Below are 19778 nucleotides of genomic sequence, written 5' to 3'. Positions count from 1 at the left end.
TTTTTGAACAGCATGTGAATAAAAATAGTGTTAAGAAAATTTGAATTAACTAAAAAACCAACCCCCTGCAAAGCTTAAGTAAATCAATTGTGTAGAATAAAATGTTCTGCAGTGCAAGAGGAAGATCAACATAATCAGATTCCCCGTGCTGAAGGCCCAATACATACAAATTCTAGTTTTATGTAGTTTACAAGAATGGACAAAAATGGTCACAATGGTTCCTAGTCCCCCAGATTTTAAATAATTGAAAAAAAATTTTTTTTTTTAAGCCACAGGTACATAAAATCCAACAAATAAAAATTCTCTACCTTGGTTGTTTAGACAGCATGATTGAGATCACTGTTACAGCCAGCCCACACACTCCAAAGACAACAACTAAGAACCATGGAAACTCAACTTCTGAAACAACAAAACATGAACATATAAGCAGGAATCTCCGTCACTGTCACATCTTTAATTTCAACCTTGTCTTCTACCACCTGAGGATTCCAAAGCGGTAAAAACCGATGAAAATTTTTGTTACGTAAATGTGAAAGTTCTATGTTCAGCAGAAATAAAAATGTGCTTTTGTTCTAGTTCTGGCCAGGACTCAGAGGTTCTTCGATACCACCTCATGTCATTGCTAGGGACAGACAAAGGAACTCTGTGGCTTCCAAGAAAAAGGATGTGACTTCTGGTTGAAAAATGTGGTGGCATTGTCTGACATTGCTTGTCTGTGCAGTGAGCATCTCTGTGTGTGAACCACCCTCTCTTTTGTATACTTTTGCTACAAATATTGTTGCTGTTACTGTTTTTTTTCTTATCTCATTGCTGTTTCCAGTAAACCATTCATATCTCAATCCATGATCTTCGCTTTTTCTGTCATCAGGTCTCAACTCCATCCCGCTGGATCAGGAAGGAGAAGGGGGTACCGAGTGAGCGGGGTGTGGTTTGGGACAGTCTCAGTCACGGCAGTGAACTGGGGAGTACCATTCCTAATCCATGGCAGCTTTTGGTCTCAGTATCTCTCCATGCATTTATGAATCCACTGAGACTCCTTGCAAAACCAGACTGATTTCATAAATCTAAACAAGATCTTAGTAAAGATAATACCTATAGCAAAATCAGCCATGAGGAACATTCTGCCTGCTTGGAACATGGTATCAGTAGTTCTGATAGTGTATAATGCCACAGACATGCTACTACTTGTTCATCCAGGCTGAGAGAATATTTAGTAATAGGACATGAATCACAGGCAAACTATTTTTCTCTCACAAAAGCTAAAGTGTGGTGGTGTTGAAAAACATACCACATCTCTTTCTAAAAGTTAAAGATTAATTATGTTGTGAACCAACTGAATCAACTGAAAAAAAAATATCCCTTTTATTTACCTTGTGGATGGCTACAAAGAATTTAGAAATTAATTGAGAAAAGCAATTCTGTAGAAATGAAGAACAATGCTGATAAATGAAATGCTTTCTCTCTTGAATACTAGATTCCATTATGTGTAATATGACATTGTAGATTACAAAGCATAGAGAAATTTGTTCTAGCTTTAGTCTTAGATTTTTCTCATTTCTTCATAACTTTAAGTTTTCCATAAAAAATTCACTCTTTTTTTTTTTTTTGGACCAAGGAATACTAGACAGAAAGCTTTAGAATGCTATACATGACGATAAATAACCTTTCAGAGAAAAAACAAAATATAGAATTCTGGTACAAGTTTGAGACTTGTATTCCCAGCTCAGATTTTGACCAGACATGCTTCCAGGCATCAGTTAAGTTCTATATGGGTATGTCTGCATTAAACAGGTCTCTCTTTTGGTAAGTCATTGTCATATCAGTGAGACCAGCAAATGCCCAGCTACTTCAAGAAATTAGAACATAGCATTAGACGACTTTAAATTATTAATACATGAAAAGTATCTGAAGTTTATTTCTGTGTTCCTGAAAGTGATATACAAATAAGTAAAATTAAATTCTCAATCAAATCAGCTCACTGCTGCTGTGTGAGGTGTGTGGATTAAGATCACCTTGGAGAATCTGAGTTGCAGTGACTGAAGAAAACTGACTGTAGGACGGCCTACTGGATTTTCCTAGTATTTTAATTTAACTCGTATGAAAACTTTGACCTCTTAATGCAGATGGGGTTAATAAAATGATGCCACATGTAGAAAACATTAACTGTTCCTATAAATTAGAAATGAGAACTAGTAATAGGAAGAGCTAAAAAGGAGAATATAGTAAGATTTTGAAAGTGAAGAGTTACAGATTGTTTGATGTTATACCTTCACTAATACCCTGGAAAATGAAGTGAAGCAGCTTGTTAAAATTACTTGCTGAAGACCTCATATTTTGAAGAGTTAATTTAGTAGCTCAGACCTGAGAACACTTCTGGGAAAGGCACTATATCATTCTTTCAATAGAAAAAATGTGATTCTTAATGGCTGCTTCTTCTTCTGTCTTTAACAGCACTTTAAAATGATTACCAGTCACAAGCAAGAATGAGAAAAACACTCAAGGCCCTTGACAGTATATCAGGATGATCAGAAAAGCACATAATTCTGGAAACCAACTTGGCCAACAGTATTATAAGAAATCACAATTCTTCTCTTCCCAAATGAAGTGCTCATTTTAGATGATGAAATATAAGATTTAATTTTGGTTTAGACTCTATGAGATGTGCAACAGCAGTTATCTCTGATTCTTAAAGCTGTTCGTATTTTTGCTCTCTGATGAGCTGTGAAACAATCTTGCTGAGTTTGCTTTGGAACTTTTACATGGAACTTGAACATTCTTAATCTCACCATATGATTCTCAGTAGGCTGAATTATCTATGTATTCAACCATACAACATGGTGGAAAATACCCTCCATCCCATCACCAAAAAGACAATAATCACAGCTACAAAAACACTTTGCTTATTTACCTTCCGTACAATGATCACATCCAATGCCTATTTGAGAAAACGATACATAGAGGATTTCACTGAACTCCCCGAATTTTTCAGAAGTTCGTTGTCTTGATCGGATTCGTATCTCGTAATCTCTTGCTGTCTTCAGAGAGTACAGTGGAACCATTGTTGAGAGCCTGGGTTTTAACTGTAAAGACAGAGGGACTGTGATTTATTTGTTTGAGTTGTACCGGAAATTTTACGCTACTGCTTGATTTCAGAAAGAAAAATTTGAGGGTGTTTTTGCTACTGGGAATTTTAAGGATACCACAAGAAGGGTTCAGAGAAAATTCACACCATTTACTGTTGACTTAGTAGTCATCAGGCATTTCTGTGATTCAGGGCACCAAAAGCAGAGAATCCAAGCTCTATAAATACAGTCAGCGAAGAAAGGCAGCTTCCCCCAGTTAAAAGCTGTAAGTAGGTAGTGTGAACATCTTTCACTGATCTTATATCTACTGTTATAACACAACATTACTGATTGAAGAATGCCAAAAATATTGTTAAAATAACCGGAGAGTTCTAAAACTACTGCAATCTTCTCTACAGGTTTAATGGTTATAGCCAGACATATTGCATGTTAAAAGTGTTTTTATTTGGACAACACTGTATTAGGTCCCCAAAATCTTCAGCTATATACAAAAGGTGATAACGGAGACTGTGTGAGAGCTGGCATCAGACTGTTGGTCTTTGAAACTTCTATTTTAACTGCAACATACTTAGACACTGCTGAATATCAAACAGTGTGGGAAATCACATTAGAGATCCTAATGGGTGAAATTTCTCCCTTTTTCTATTACTCCTCTAAGAATATGCATTTTAATTCCAACAGCCCAAGAAAAGTATACAAAAAATAAGGAAAGTGTCCTAAAAATAGAAATTCATGTGGCAGATATTATATTCTACTCTTACTTCAGAATCATGGATGATACCAGAAAAAAACCTTCATGGGCTAGGATTTAAAATATCTGGAAAGCAGTGGGCTTTGGGAATTTGAAGGACAATTCACCAGTACAGTCCTATAATCTCTGTAGCTGCATAACCTAAACTTGAGACACAATCTGTTGGTGGCTGTGTTCTCTGGAGTTGTCTGATCCCTGGTGACTCCAGACTCCAGTGTTCTTAGAACCAACCAGTCAGATTTTGGAGGAGGCAGACTGCTTTTCTCTGCTAGTAGTTGAGCATAAGATTGTGGAGAACCATTGCTCTACACCACCAATGTCTTAACATGTGAAGAATATCCAGTTGGAAAGCATTAGAAGGAAATTCAATATATACCTATTTCATGCTATTAAGCCACAAAGAAATAGTTCACTGAAGTTTCATAGGTAAGTTTACATGCATCCCAAATAATGGTGTCACTTGGAAAAAGCAGTATGAATACAAAATCAGAGCCTTTATGAAAGACACCTGGATGAGGCAGGATGTATAGACTGGGGAAAGTTCAGCATGAAGTGAATAGATGAACAGCACTTTTCTTAGTCAAGTAATCAAGTAAAAGTCATAAGAGAGAAACATCATAAAAGATAACTAATAATTTGTCTCATGAGCACCCATTATGTAAGGGTGGATATTTTATTGGGTTTAGAATGTTTCTCAGAAAATAATTTTGGTCCTCTTATCACTATAACTTACTGTTATAACACTTTACTAATTATTGTTTCATCCTCTTTCAATTAAGATGTTATTTATTTTCAATTAGTAAATATATTGAAAAATAATAAAGGCTATACAAGAAAAATCAAACAATCATCCCCAAACATATAAGAAAATTACAAACAAGTCTCAGTAAGGGGGGGACTTAGCACAATAAAGTCTTATCAGAGACTTTATTGTACTATAAATTAATTTTTGTATTAGTTATATGTACAAATCATTATGGTATATTTAAGCAGTCAAAGATTATCCTTTGTGTAAAAAACTAGTAATAACTAGACATGTATAACTTGACAATGTAAAACCAGACATTTATCTCTTAACGTGCTTCAACACTCATTTGAGAAAGTATTTGTAGCAAGGAATCCAAAGAGTGAAATTCTAGCATTGCTTCAACACTGTTAATCAGAAATTTGCTCTTGTCGTCGGCCAGACCAGGACTGTGTTCAGAAATTTGTGCTCAGATAGTGTCTCAGTGAATTATTCCATGTTTATCCTCCTAAGCTGAAAGGCTTACAAAACCATACAATATACACAGCTTAAGTACAACATAATCTATAATACTTTGTCTCTTGAGGCAAGTATAGCAGTCTGGAATTCTTTATCTGTGTTCTGAAAGAACACTGATCTTCAAATCTTTGCTCTCCAGAGAACTCTTCTCAAAGCATTCTGGGATTATTGATAGTACTGGAGCAAGATCAAAGCTTTATTACGGTATTTATAAGACTGATACCTAAAGGCTTATAAGAAAAACCATCAAAAATGTGCATTTTTAGAGAGATACTTGTATTGACTCTTTCTTTTGAAAAGCTACAGATTTTCAATTTCTTAAAGACTATTGATTTACTGCCTAAGCTTAACTCATTTCATAGGCTTTAAAACAGGGGCTAATATATTAAGTACAGCTTAAATCAGTATAGATAGAAAAGACAGAGAAGTATTAGGCAAAAAACGTTGCAGACATTATAGGCCTGTCTGGCTGTAGGCTTATTAATAAGGAGTAGTGTAAGGAGAAAATGCTAACACTGAGAAGGATCAGAAGTGAGGAGGGGGCCAAGGTCTTTCACAGGTGAAAGGCAAGCAAACCAGTTTGACTGTGTTTCAGTTGAGGATTTCCCTATGTTCAAATTGTTTAAATTTGCCTTTCGTAGTTAAAGACAAATTTGTAACAGTATTATCTGGGGTTTTTTTTCTGCCAGCTAACTCAGTTAATACTAATAAGAAAGCAAAGGAAGGATTCTGCTCTGACATGATGTTCTTACTGCATTGAAGAAAAGTTCTGCATATACAAATATGCCATGACACACTGGCATTTAGCCTATGCATTCAGGTAAGATGGGTACAATATCTGCCCTGTAACAGAAAAATGAACTTCACAAGAAGTTAAGTGATTTTCAAATTGAAAACTTAAAAGATTTGAAATATTTTGTTTTATACTTTCATAGACTATCCACATAGTCACAAATTTGCCCTTGATGTCTGTTACGCAATTTGTAAGTTTTATCTATGTTGCATTATTTTTATCTGCTTTTTGTATCAAATATTAAATTGTAACTCAAAGCCTTTCTTTTTCTTTTTCTTTCTCTCTCTCTCGCTCTCTCTCTCTCTCTCTCTTTCTCATTCTCTCTTCTTTCTTTCTCTTTCTCTCTTTCTGAAATGATAATTATAAATATTAAAATTTTACAGGTACTCTGAAGAACCTGAATTGACATGGTGGCATTTACCAAACAAAATATTCCTGTTCTGACTACTGAAAAACCATGCACTTTTTAAATAGCTGATGTTTCAAAAAACAATAGAAAAATATTTTATCCTTGAAGAAACTTGCATATATCTGGCTATTCCTGTAGTTACTTATCTAACACAGGGGTTTCTGGGTTTTTCATTATCCTCTCTGTCAACTATCTTGACACATAAAGTTACAGTGTTTGCTAGAAAATGTCAGACAAAATATAGGCATATTGTTTAAGAATTAAGGTATTGTCTAATTAGTAATTACAAACATATTTTTCATGGTGGTACAAAAATGTTAGGGACAGAACAAGCCTGCCCTGTGCTATGACTATTGTATAATAAATATTTGTTTCATACCTCCTTCCATTTTGTCTCATTAACTTCCTTGTACTGCAACTCATACTCCAGAGTAATCCATCCCTTCCGAACATCTGCTGTTGGTGGTGGATCCCATCTTACCTGGATATCCCCATGGATCCCAGTCTGACTAGTATTTAGCAGAGTCCAGTTAAGGTGGACAGGAGGATCAGGTAGTACTGTTTAAACAGAGTATTTGGAATAAAACAGCCAGTTTTCAATATGAAATGATAATTCTTACTACACACTGATAAATTATTTCAGGACTTAAAAAGTATATTAACCATGTATTTTCTGATGAAAATTGAATATATTGCAATGACAAAGTCATTACAAGTTTCGTAACAAGAAGGCACCCTGCCATTGGCAGTAGACATGCTCTGCACAAATCTCACCCAAGCAACTTATAAAGAAGATTAAGAATGTATTCCCTATTGAAGTATATTTCTGAACAGCAGATTATAAAACACTAGATATAAACAATTATCCATCAAAATTTAAATCTAGAGTTCTTACTAGAAATAAAAGCAATAATTGGAGTAGCACAGAAAGAGAAATATTTAGTAGCTAATATACAAGTACATTGAAAAACTTTGGTATTCGAAAAACTAATCTAAATTTGCTCAGCTGAATAAAAGAGAGCATTGGGTATTCTAATCATAGAAGGAATAAATTATCTGGATATGCAGTTAATGGTGGTACACTACCACTCTGAACAAGCAATTACATCTGTAAAGTCCCAGGCACAGCAAAGTCACAATACATATTGTCATAAATATAAATCCTAGCTTAGAAATGCTAAACATCCTGATGCTTTAGATTACAGTTCATTCAGGAACAAAATAGTGTTTTGCTTCCAGAGCTTTGGAGAATCAAGGTTTTAATGCCAACCTTGCTGGACAAGGAGATGTAGCATCCATTTAGAAAGAACTCAAAGTGACAGCAAAGACAAGCTCATTTGAACATGTACACATTTAAGAGACCGCTAGTATTTAGAAAAAGAAACCACATATTTGCTTTTATCCTTTAAGCTTTCTTCCAATCTAGGCAATATTTTCTGGTGTGGATCACATTACAGGTGTTACAAAATCAAATCCCTTCCTATGTATCATATATTTTAGATACTAACTTTTCTGAGAGGCAATGTTTAAATACAGTCTGAGTAATACAAAAGCTTATAGAGGTAAGATACATAATGGAAGCATACCTATTTCATCAACACTGAAACATTTTTTATCGTACAGTTCATTTTTACTGGCAAGCTGAACACAATATGGTGTCCACACAGAGGTGTAGGACGCGTTGAAATAACAGCTATTTTTTCCTGAAGTGATATAATCAGGGCATTCTTTCCAGTCTTCCTCATTACTAGAATGACAACAAAAATGCAATATTCATGAGAGAGAGAGAGATTTATAGACCTTACAAAGTCCAAATTACAGGTGGTAAAAGACACAGTACTGATAAGTTGTAACATTTATGAAAGGGAGAAAAATATGTCAGTATTGATGGTGATTTTCAATGAAACCACTACTGAAGCAACCTTCATAACTAAGTTTAGGCACTCATGTACTCTTAACGGCATTTCTGAGCTTTGGATGCTGCTTCAAAAGCACTGATGGCTCACACTCAGGAAAGTGCCCAGCTGTGGATGCTGCAGGAGCACAAACCAACCCAGGACCATACGATGTAAAAGAAGAGAAAAACAGTGCTGTGACTGAGGAAGGGCTACATTGCATGGGATACAGAACTTCTAAAGCACAAGCTTGGAATTGCTAGCAAGAAAACCTCTTTTACATTTTCACAATGACTTTTTTCAAAAATTCATAAATGTTCTTTGTAAATAAAAGAACTGCAGCAGGAGATATCACATCCATTTCAGCTCGTAAAAAAGACAAACCAGTAGAGTTATAGAGTGGCATAAACTTCAGATTGAGATAGCATTATTTTAACTACAGCTAAGCTTAGACTACTCAGTAGGTTCAGAAAGGTCTTCAGTTAAAACAAAATAGGAATGGCTAAGTAGTTACTAATACTCTATAGGAAAAGTGACAGATGTATTCAACATTTCTGAAGTCACCTTAGAAAAACAAATCTCACAGCAAACAGACCTGCTGTTGTTTGTTTTTATCTCAATACTCTTTCTCAGCACAAAGTGAAAAACGATCTTTTCAAAAATTACAGTCCTACTTTGTTAAAAATATGTACCATAAATGCTTATTCTTACTAAGAGCCACTGAAAATGTTCAGAGGCATGATTATGTCAATTACACCAAGTGCAGCCTTCAATACTGGAGTGGGTGCTCTAAAAACTAGGTAAGGCAGATGCTACATAAATTAGAGTAAGAAACATTTCTGCCACTGGTCTTGTGCCCAGCTGATGAGACCAGACACTATTCTGAATGAAATGCTGTAACTCTGCCAGTCAGGACTTGGTAAAGGTGCACAAGGTTAGATGCTATGGCTTCTGTGAACAGAAGACTGGTTTAGATGACAGAATTCAGTCCTGAGCTTTAGCTGTTGCTTGCATGTTGAAACAGAAGTACTTTTACCACATCTTTTATTGCAGTATTCTAATTTCTAGGACAAAGATGAAACATGTAATCTGCTCAATGTACATGGTATTGCTTCATTGTGGAGTTTAATTAATTTTTAACGTTTGTAACCTCATCATATATGCTATTGACAACTGTCAGCTAAACATTTAAACATAAGGAGTGTGTCCTTCCCCATGGCAGAGGGTTGGAAAATAGGTGAACTTTAAGGTCCTTTCCTTCCCAAACCATTCTATGATTCTGTTATTCCATGATTCTCTGATTTCTGAGCGGTCTCAGAGTAACTAAGAAAGCCAGCCTTGCTGTTAGGCTTAAGTCTGCTATGGAAATGTATCATCATCATCATAATCATCAAAAAGTGTCTGTAGATCAAAAAGATCAAAACTCTATTCATTAGAGGGAACAGAAATTCACATCCTCCTTTTCCTGTGAACAGAAGGCCTATTTTATTTAACAGCCATTACTGGTAATGTCCATGTCCTTTTTCAGGCTAATCATTGTAACAACCTGAAAATTAAAAAAGCTTGAAGAGGAACGTGAATCATAATTGAACAGGACTCAATGAAACATTATCCCCATATCAGAGCAGCCTTTTTCCCTGGACCTGTACCTGTACCTTCAGACTTTATCACAGCAACTGATCAATGGTAACTTTATAAAACTTTAATAAAAGTTTGAAAACTTCCACATCTGTGCACAGATATAAGGAATCGCGGTATTGCGGTTTAGACAGATACAGAATAAACTGAAGTTGCCTACTAAGAAATCCTTACCCAAGCCATATAGTGTTCAGTTTTGGATTCTGCAACCTGGGCTAAATTTAATAAGAATGTGTTCTTAATTATCTGTCAAATAATGTTTGTTGCTGCAAATGGCACAATAATTACCAATAAATTCTGACATTGAAAAAAATGTACTTAAAACGTAGTTTTATACCCTTAAAAACAGAATGGCTCATATCACAGCAAAAAAATTAACAGTAACATCCTAACAAGAATGGCAAAATAAGTAACTTCTCTCTCTTTTCCTGCTTCAGCTTTTATTACCTTTTCTTGTACAAGAGCTGTATTATTCTTGGAGCAGTGAGGTTATAAAAATTTCCAGCAGTCCAATAACATGAGAATGTCTCCATTTCAGGTGATCTGCATTTGCTGATTTGCGGCCACTGCAAAAGGTCTGTCAGGAAAAAAAGCAGGGGACAGAAGGATACACATTAAACAAATCCAAAACCCAGACTAACATGCTATTAAAATGAAACTCAGCACTTTTAATGAATAATTAAATTTTCTTCTAATCCCTTATGTATAATGAGGCAAGATTTAATTCTTCTCATGTGCATACATGTAAATGACTATAGAATCCAAATTTACAAGATGGGCCAATCTCTCTTTTGTACAGTGTAGAAGTGATAGTATTACAGCCTGACACTTGGCGTGGGGATTTGCCAGCCCTGTAGCTGTAACTCTTTTAATGAATAATTAAATTTTCTTCTAATCCCTTATGTATAATGAGGCAAGATTTAATTCTTCTCATGTGCATACATGTAAATGACTATAGAATCCAAATTTACAAGATGGGCCAATCTCTCTTTTGTACAGTGTAGAAGTGATAGTATTACAGCCTGACACTTGGCGTGGGGATTTGCCAGCCCTGTAGCTGTAACTGAATAGAATAGAAAATTTTATTTTGGATGGAAGGGACCTAAAACAACCACCCAGTCCAACTGCCTGGCCACTTTAGGACTAACCAAAGGTTAAAGCCTGTTATTGAGGGAACTGTCCAAATACCTCTTAAACACTGGCAGACTTGGAGCATTGACCCCCTCTCTAGGATGCTTGTTCCAGCATTTGACCACTTAAAGAAACTCTTCCTAATGTCCAGTCTAAACCTCTCCAGGTGTAGTTTTGAACCATTCCCATGTGCCCTGTCACTAGCACTCTTACCAGCTTTGTTTCCCTCCTTGAGATGCAATCAAGGACCTTCAAATCAAGGATCTTCAAATCCGGTACTGCAGAGCTTCTACCACACTCATCACAGCTCAGCACGTACCTACCTGAGATGTGTCACAATGCCTGCTCATGACAGAAGCTACCTTGAGCTGAGCTCAGGTTTGTGTGCACAGCGCTGTGTGGATATAACCTTGTTCTGAGGGAGATAAGGGGACCTCTAAGCATGGCCTGTTAGGCCACATGCCATTTCTATATCCATAATTTCTATTCTTTGTCAAAACTGAAACAGTGAAAGGTCATAAAATGACTGCTACAATAATTTAGCCTCATCAACCCTTGTGAGAAAAATAAAAGCAAAAGTTGCAGGTATGACTCATTGCTTTCAAAGTAAAGCCTTAACTTTTTACTGATTTTGAATGGTCTAATTGCCAGTGTTCCCTATTTGGCCTGGAAAGCTTTCAGAGGAAGATCAAATGCACATGGAATTGTCTACCTCTCTTCACAGACTGGGAAATATGATCATTTATTTAAGAAAATTTCTCCAAAAGACACTTAAGATGCAGATGTTCGTCAGGTATTGGGTGGTGAAATGATCCCTGAAAAGGGAATGACATGATGCTACTACACCCTGTGTGCAAAGTCCTTTGAGAATGTTTTGGCGGTATCACAGCTGTGAATATCTGAATTTCATTAAAGATATAAGGAAGAAACGGCTTATATCAGGGTGCTGAAACCCTGGAACAGGTTGCCCAGAGAGGTGGTAGGTGCCCCACTCCAGAAACATCCAAGACCAGGCTGGACGAGGCTCTGAACAACCTGGTCTAGTTGAAGATGTCCTGGCTGATTGCAGGGGATTGAACTAGAGGATCTTTACAAGCGCCTTACAGCCCAAACCGTTCTGTGAGTCTGTGTTAGTACTTGATATAAGATATTTACCCTCAAAGTCAGAAAAAGCATTGAGATACAGTCATCCACAAGCACTATGCACTTCCTCCTACATAAGAGGATATTGTGGCCTTCCTGAACGTTGACTCCTTTATTTATGGCTCAGACAGACACAGCCATGCCTGAACAATCTGTGTTTCTTGGGCTCAAAGGTTTAAATTGTGTGCTCTATATTATACACTGCCAAGCATCCACATCAGACAGTAACTAATACATGAGTATTATGAATTTCTGTTTTGCTCATTCCATACAATTGCACATTTTGAACAATAAAAAAGGCCTGAGCAAATATATTTCACAACCTGGTTAGATTAAACCTCCTGCCCTCCCGTCCCCTCCTCTGCCTCCCCAAAGCATTGAGAATTCATCTTGCCATCCTAAGATAACTGAAGTTTGATTAGAAAGATTTAAACAAAGTTGGCTTTTTTTTTCCTTTTCCAGCATGTTCTATTTCACTCAACTTTAAATAAGTTTTTTTTAAAGCTGAAAAAAATTTTGAAATGAACTGTTGCTACAAGTGGAAGAAAATGGCACTGTTCTTTTTTCAAAAAATATTAAACCAGAATATTTTTACTATTGTGCCTGAATTTTCTGGTATGGTATTCAATGTTTGACAGCTTTGGCAAAACTCCAAAGTGCTTCTGGGATTGACCAGAAGTTTTACAGTTTTCATGTGGTAGATGTCTTTGTTAGAAACAGCACATGATCACGAAACTGCAAACTGTCATAACATAAATCCAAAGTAAAAGAATAAAAGGTTCAACAATAGCATTATATTTATACTTTTAAAAAGTGTGTTCCAGCTTTCAAACTTGAATTTTCTTATTTAATTGAAAATCAAATACTTATATAAAAGCAAAACAAAGAAAGATAAACAGAAGAAAAAAACAGAAGAAAGAAGAATGAATTAAAATTTCTGCCTTTACTTCAAAGACATGAATGAAATTACCTCAATTGCATAATACCTATAATCAGGAAGATATGTGTCTCTCCCTTCTTCTATAAACAGATAGTGTGGAAGGAAGAACATGGCTTTTCCCGTTTCTATCCTTAGCTACATGCATATATAGTTATTTTTACTGTAACAGATTAAGAATTTGAGAAAATTATATACTGGAAAACTCCCCTAAATTACAATATTTTTGTTGATGTATTTATAGCTGTATTTATAGCTAGAATATACAATATTTAAAGACCATGCAGAGCCATGTTCTCATCTCTTGGGGTAAATTAAGTAATGCTGTCAATTTTTAACATAATGGAATGAACTGAATCAAATAAAACTTCACTTAGATTTTGAGAGGTCCAGCAGAATCTTAGATATAGGCCCTACAATGTCTTAATAATCAATTCTCTGGAATTTACCAGCTTTATGGACACTTTCAGATGTACAAACTCTTTTAGGAAAATGATAATAACACAGCCAGAATGGCATAATTTGCAATGGAGAGGATTACCAATGCAGAAAACAAATTAAGACTTGGTCACTTACATCCTAACGTCAGAGGAGTGTATCCCTAAGTCTCTCTTTTCCACTTCATCATGATAGGACTGTTAATTCTTTCTCTTATAGATGTTCCTTCAACAGACGCAAGAATTTTTGAACAGGGAGTATTTTTGTTTGGGATTCAGTATTCCCGGTTAACCGGTTTATAGCAATACATATATTTTAATTTTATGACTCTTTGAAAGAAATATTATCTTTTAATAAATGTTTCCAGTTTCTGTGTCAAGTTTCCAGCCTTCAAAACCACAAGTTTTGTGACTGACCATTCCTGGAGTAGAGCTCATGAATTCCTTGTTTCCCACACCAGTCAGTTATCAGCCCTGTGCAGGACCCTGTGTGAGCTCCATCTGAACAAACTGTCCCAGAATGTGATAACTGTAAGCAATAGCTCAGGTGAATGCATTTAGGCAAAAAGGCAGCAGGGTACTGAAGGTAAAGGCTGTCAAACCGAGATTTTAAATAGACTAGAAGAGCAAAACAAAGAAGAGCAAAACAAAGCATGGATGCACACTTGCTCTTTTCCTATCTAATCCAGTAAGTTCCAGTCAAGCTGTCATTAATAAAACCACTTGCTTTATTCAAGATAATGGCTTGACCAAATATGCCAATTCAACAGGGAAAAAAACATGGAAAAAAGTGTCAGAAAGCTAATTCCTTTAGAGATTGAATTTCCATTTTTCTTTCCTTTTTCTTCTCCCTTCCCTCCCTTCCTTAAAAGTCCATCTAATGAAATAAAATTTTAAAAGGAGCTGCAAGTGGAAGAGTAAAGAACTGAAATGTGTAACTGGGGTCTAGCAAAACAGTTTATCATCATCTTGGGGAAAGTCCTACTGCCAGAGGAGTACCAGACCTCTAGTACTTCTGCAGGGACAACGGTGGAGGAGTACAAAAGTTGTACAGAAATGTCCCACTTACTAGTGTGGAACCTTGGTAGGTGAAATAATACTGAGGATATGACTGATTCATAAAAACCAATCTAATTAAACAGAAAATGAAAAAAAGGCGCTGTACTTTAGTTGAACAAAAGGAGGTGTTTCTGGTTGTGAATTTTTGAAGGTATACATAGAATTATCCATTATCAGAACATCCTGTACCAGTCAAACTTACAGCTAAGTTAAACTTACAGAAGTATGACATGTCCCAATACGCAAATCAGTGATAGATGAAACCTTACGCAACAGCACATCTCTTCATATAATCCACTCTGAAAGCACATACAATGTGTCACTGCTAGAGCGCAATAGAAAAAGGTGGAAATGCAATATAAGGAAGGGAATTCGTTACATTTAACACTGAAAGCAGCTATGAAGAGTTGCAGTACTATTTCCTGTAACTCGAATTTGTACATTGGCAGTAAATGCTTTGTCAATTAGGTCTTGCTCCTGAACCCACCAAGCTCATCAAAGGCTGCATCACTTAATAAGAGCCAGTTGATTTCTATGCTACCAGCAAATTCTAATTTGTTTAAATTGGGCAGCAAAATGAACCACATTTGGTGTCAGTGGATGATATTTTAAATAGGCACAATCTAGTACTAATAAATTGTCAGACATCCTATACAGAGAGTGGGAGATTCAGTACAGGGAGACAACAACTAGGTTGCTTCTTCATCAGGCTGCTTGCTAACCTGACCCAGTTTTTGCCCTAAGTAAAACCTGCCCATAAAGGACCAACAAGTTCTTTATTCTTTTTTGGGGAAAGAATAAAATTTCTTTCATAGCAGTAATAAATCAGATCCTTTTGTATGAAATACTTGACAGAAACAAAGCAAAGCTTAATAACTCAAATATGCTGTATTACAGTGAAAACAGAATGGAAATGCTGCGTAGGAGAATATTTTGCCCATGGAGTAAGTCTAAATATTTTAATAGTTCATGATAAATTCAGGTGTTTTGCTTAGAAGTATGAAAGTTGAATAAGTGTTTACCTCTGCGTTGAAGACTAATTTGGTGACTGCTACTTTGAAATACATTATGTAGGCATCCCTGAAAAACAGATAACTATTCAGGCTGTTCTTTCAGAAAAAAACTTCTGTCTTTTGTCAAGTGAGACTGATGTAGTTAAAAGCATAAAAGCCTGCAGAAGCAGATCTTATTCCGTAGCATAGAAGTCCAACGGCTGTGCTGGTTTCCCACACTTCCTGTGCTACTAAGCATCCACAGAACAGAAATCAACATGGCTCATTGATGTGGTCCATAAGGGTAGTACACAAAAACTAAGTAAATAAAGCTCAGGACTGAGGGAAATAGCAATCATGCAGCATTACTTGGTACCATTGGCCATGAGACAGTACAGGGAGCAGAAAGGATGTGCACATGTGTCATGTCCATGGCACTTGTTATGTGCTTTTCAAATCATGCCCTCCCATGTGCACTGGTAGAATCAAGTGATTTCTGTTGCAGGCAAGCCCCATCTACTGGCATGCCTTCATATACAACAAATAAAGAGAAGCAAAGCCAAAGGTCATGGTATCTGTAAATGAAAGGCAGTTAATGTAAAAAAACCCATTTCCAATTCTCTCTTAATTGCTTACATAGTTGTAACTTAAATTGAAATGACATTTTCAAGAAATTATGTACAAAAATAATAATGTGTAATGTTTTTATCTGTTACAGCCATTGCTGGAGATGTTCAGTATTGACTAGCATTATGTGGTAGGGCATATGAGGAAATATGAAAGCACAAATGAGGTCCCGTGGGCAAATAGAATGTGCAATTAGCAAATACCACAAAAGGTCTTTCATGTCCTTCTCCATGGGCATGAAGCAAGTCCAAACAAATTCTACAGTACTGAAAAAATTTTCAACATTCTTCTTTCTCCTGCATATGTACTAGCAATTTCTTGTCTGAAGCCCAGCTCAGAGTTAGCAGCTGTCTAAAACTAAATACATTGCTCCCCACCATGCAACGATGAGGGGTTATCCTTGCTGAGATGTGGCCCCTCCCAAACTACCAGAGACTGGTGCTCAGAACCAACACTAGAAAGACAAGCATTCTAGAAAGGCAAGCTAAATTCAACCCAGCGTTCCCAATCCAGGCTAAAACACCTTCCCAAACTATAAGTCAAAAGCACTCAGAGGACATAGGGAGTTAGATTGTCAAGTGTGAACCCAGGTTAAGAACTGCAACTTGACAAAACTTAATGAAAAGTCACTCTAGGGCATATCTTAATGGTCCTGCCTAAATTTTGCAACTCACTTCCCTTGTTTTAACATTAGCTCCCTTCCGATAAACAAGAAGATGTGTGGAGGGGGCACTTTGACAGCACTACGGCAGCTACTGGAACCGGATAAGGGTAGCCAGGTCTTGGTCTGACCAGGGCACAAGGAGGAACCAAGTCTTGAGCCCCAGAGCCTAGTGGAGGTGTCTGGGGCATGGAGCTCACAATGGGCAGGGCACTGTGGAGCACACTTCCCAAAACCAGGCAGCAGCAAACACCTGTACAGTGGTGTTTGTTAGGAAAGCAAACAGCACAAGTGCCAGCCTGAGAACAATACAGAACTTCCTTTAACAAAGGAAAAGCTACAGCACAGCTAACACCTGCAGTGGGAGTAGAGAAACAGAGCCAAAACAGAGAGAAAAAGAGAAAGAAAAAGGAGGACAAAGACGTAGGAGAAAAGAAGGATGAAAAAATGACATGTTTGGAAAGAAAAGCACAAGAGGGGAAGAAGTGGGTATGAGAGGAAGGCAGGGAAGGGCAGCAGAAGACTTGAGGTAAAGGCAGAACAAGCATGATATTGACAAACTAGAAATGAACCAGTGAAATTTAAAAATCAAACCAGAGAAGAATCAAAAGTATTGTTTTCTCCTCCTTTTATCCTCAAACCTAAAAAGAACATGAGTCTATGCAATTTTGTAATGCTTTTGTAAGAACATCCTTTCGTGTGGGTTTCAAAAGGAAAATCACTGTGACAATAGTTCTTTCCCCTCTTAAGCAAAGTTCTAGTACTCCTACGAGCATTGTCCTTTTAATAACATTTGTAAAGCAACATTCTCCACTCCTAATGGTCAGAAATGAAGCCAGTATTGTGATAGATCATTTAAAAGTCCTGCAAATTTACAAACAAGTTTTATTTGAAAAAAAAACCCAATCAGCAAATCAGAGTAACAAGCAGTTCTCACAGCCATGACTTGACATATGTGCTTTGGATGCTGGCTGGATTCCTGCACATGAAAGGAAATGTATGTGACACAGCTGTAAATTACAAATAGGGAGTATCTGAAGTTCTTCCCAAAATGGGAAAGTTGCTGAGTTGGACGCATCTTGACTTTATCTGAAATTGAGGATGGTGAAAATACCAAACAAAAGAAGAGATCATGTCAATGATATTAGACTGATGGAATTAAGTCAACAGTGGAAAAACACACCCCCACCTCCAGAAGTACTGGCAATTCAGCACTAGGATGAACAAAACACCAGAGAACATACAAATGGGAGACGCCCATGACTCAGAAGTGAGCTGGGCTTAAGGGAATAATACATATTTTCCTTCAGCTTTTATTTCTGTCATCTGGCTGTGAACCTAAAAGATCTGATCATCTCAATCAACATCATCTCTGGGTGGCCAGAAGTAACCCTTCAGACTAATCATTATTTTACTACTGCAGAGGAGATTTGGACAAAACAATCATATTCAAAATCACAGTGGACAGATTTATAGAGGAAATTTTTTTTTTTTTACAGACTGCCAAAAGTGATTTACATTAGGTATCCTCTGCTGAACTTGACTTTCTCTGACACGTGTTTTGTCTTTCTAAGAACCCAGTGCTGTCAACCCTGAACTTCAGAGCTTAGATAGGGAAGGGTCACAGACAGAACACTTGAAGTACTTTACAGTACTTGAAATAAAGGCTCCTGAGATATTCTTGAAGTTTGAATGCTATTAAAAAATGGGCCTTTCACATTTGGCTTGTTTCCCATGTTCCTCCAATGACATTTCAAAAACCAGTCTTTTCAAATGACCATACAGGTGTTTAGAGGGAAGACGTGATTTTTTACATTTCTTGACAGGAAAAAACCAAGCCCAAACATTCAAGTTAACTACTAGGTCTCCCGAATTACTGCAGTCTTCAGCATTCCTAAGAAGACTTCATTTCTGATAAAAGCATAGACTTTTAACAATACTATGCCGAGGAGGGGCTCATTCCCCTGAGTGCCATTCATGCAGAAGGAATATAGTTTTCATGCTTTATTTAGATTAACAAAAGATTAATAGGCACTATCAATAAGGAAAGATCTAATGAGCCTTTAAAACAATCATAGACATATAGGTCAGTCAGGAAATGGTCTTACATACCATTTACAGGAACACACTTCCTTCTCCTCTAGGAGCTCTCCAGTATGCAGTTAAAGTCAGGAGCTTATGAATATTTTATACACAACACATGAAGAGTTTTCCAACTGCCCTCATTCAAGTTATCATTAAAAAGTTACACAAAATCTCCCCAAAACATTGCAGGGGAGAAACAGGAGCAGCAGAGAGGTTTGCTTTGTGAGCCCCAAATGAGTTCAGATGGTCACAACAAAGAACAGTTACTAAGTCCAAAATGATTATTAAGAAAATCCTGCCATCAACACCTTGCTGCAGATGCGTCGGACACACATTAAAGACACACTAAGTGCCAGTCACTTAGAAAGCTCCATTTGCAATCAGTTTTCTAAATGCTGGTGGTTAGTCACTGATTTATGTGCTGTTCACTGACACTAGGTATTACACTGAGATACACCTCGCCTGCTTTAGAGACCTTGTAATTTTGGAAACCTTGAAGGCAGGTACTGCAAAACTCATCTCCTACAGCAACCATGTGTCACCTCACTTCTTACCCAACTTCCCTTCCTCTCTTGAGTTCTCTCTCTGTAGCCTTGTACTAGTTTGAAAACAAACCAGTGGGAGGCACCAAGTCAGAATAACAATTTAATGGAAATTAAAGAAAAGGGGAAAAAAAAGGTAAAAGAAAACACTGTCAAACTGACAGAGTGAAGGTACAACCTGACACCCTGTTAGGCAGGGTGGTGGTAGCAGTCTGGTAGAATGGTGGCTGCAGTCCTCTGAAGCAGTGATCCTGTAGTAAAAGAGTCTGCTCTTCCTCAGGAAGTCCAGTGGTGGCTGTGTAGCTCCTGTCCTCTGGAAATCCAGTGGGAA

The 19778-nt window shown here is 36.9% G+C and overlaps 1 protein-coding gene across 4 annotated transcripts in view; it reads right to left on the bottom strand.

Moving 5' to 3' along the window:
* Positions 1-19778, bottom strand: part of GHR (growth hormone receptor) — a 161911-nt gene that overhangs the window by 5484 nt on the left and 136649 nt on the right. For 2 of the 4 annotated variants that reach the window (XM_017730257.1, XM_008630620.2), the window contains 5 exons: positions 10281-10410; positions 7887-8047; positions 6680-6858; positions 2909-3080; positions 309-399 (listed from right to left, as the gene is read on the bottom strand). In XM_017730257.1, the coding sequence (XP_017585746.1) occupies positions 309-399; positions 2909-3080; positions 6680-6858; positions 7887-8047; positions 10281-10410 (733 nt within the window). Of the gene's footprint in view, positions 1-308; positions 400-2908; positions 3081-6679; positions 6859-7886; positions 8048-10280; positions 10411-14759; positions 14788-19778 lie in introns of those variants that run through there. The other 2 variants (XM_017730258.1, XM_017730259.1) reach the window with 2 other exon arrangements.

This window comes from Corvus brachyrhynchos, unplaced genomic scaffold (genome assembly GCF_000691975.1).
Source record: "Corvus brachyrhynchos isolate BGI_N302 unplaced genomic scaffold, ASM69197v1 scaffold42, whole genome shotgun sequence".
NCBI lineage: Eukaryota > Metazoa > Chordata > Aves > Passeriformes > Corvidae > Corvus > Corvus brachyrhynchos.
This window is presented reverse-complemented; position numbering and strand designations above follow the sequence as displayed.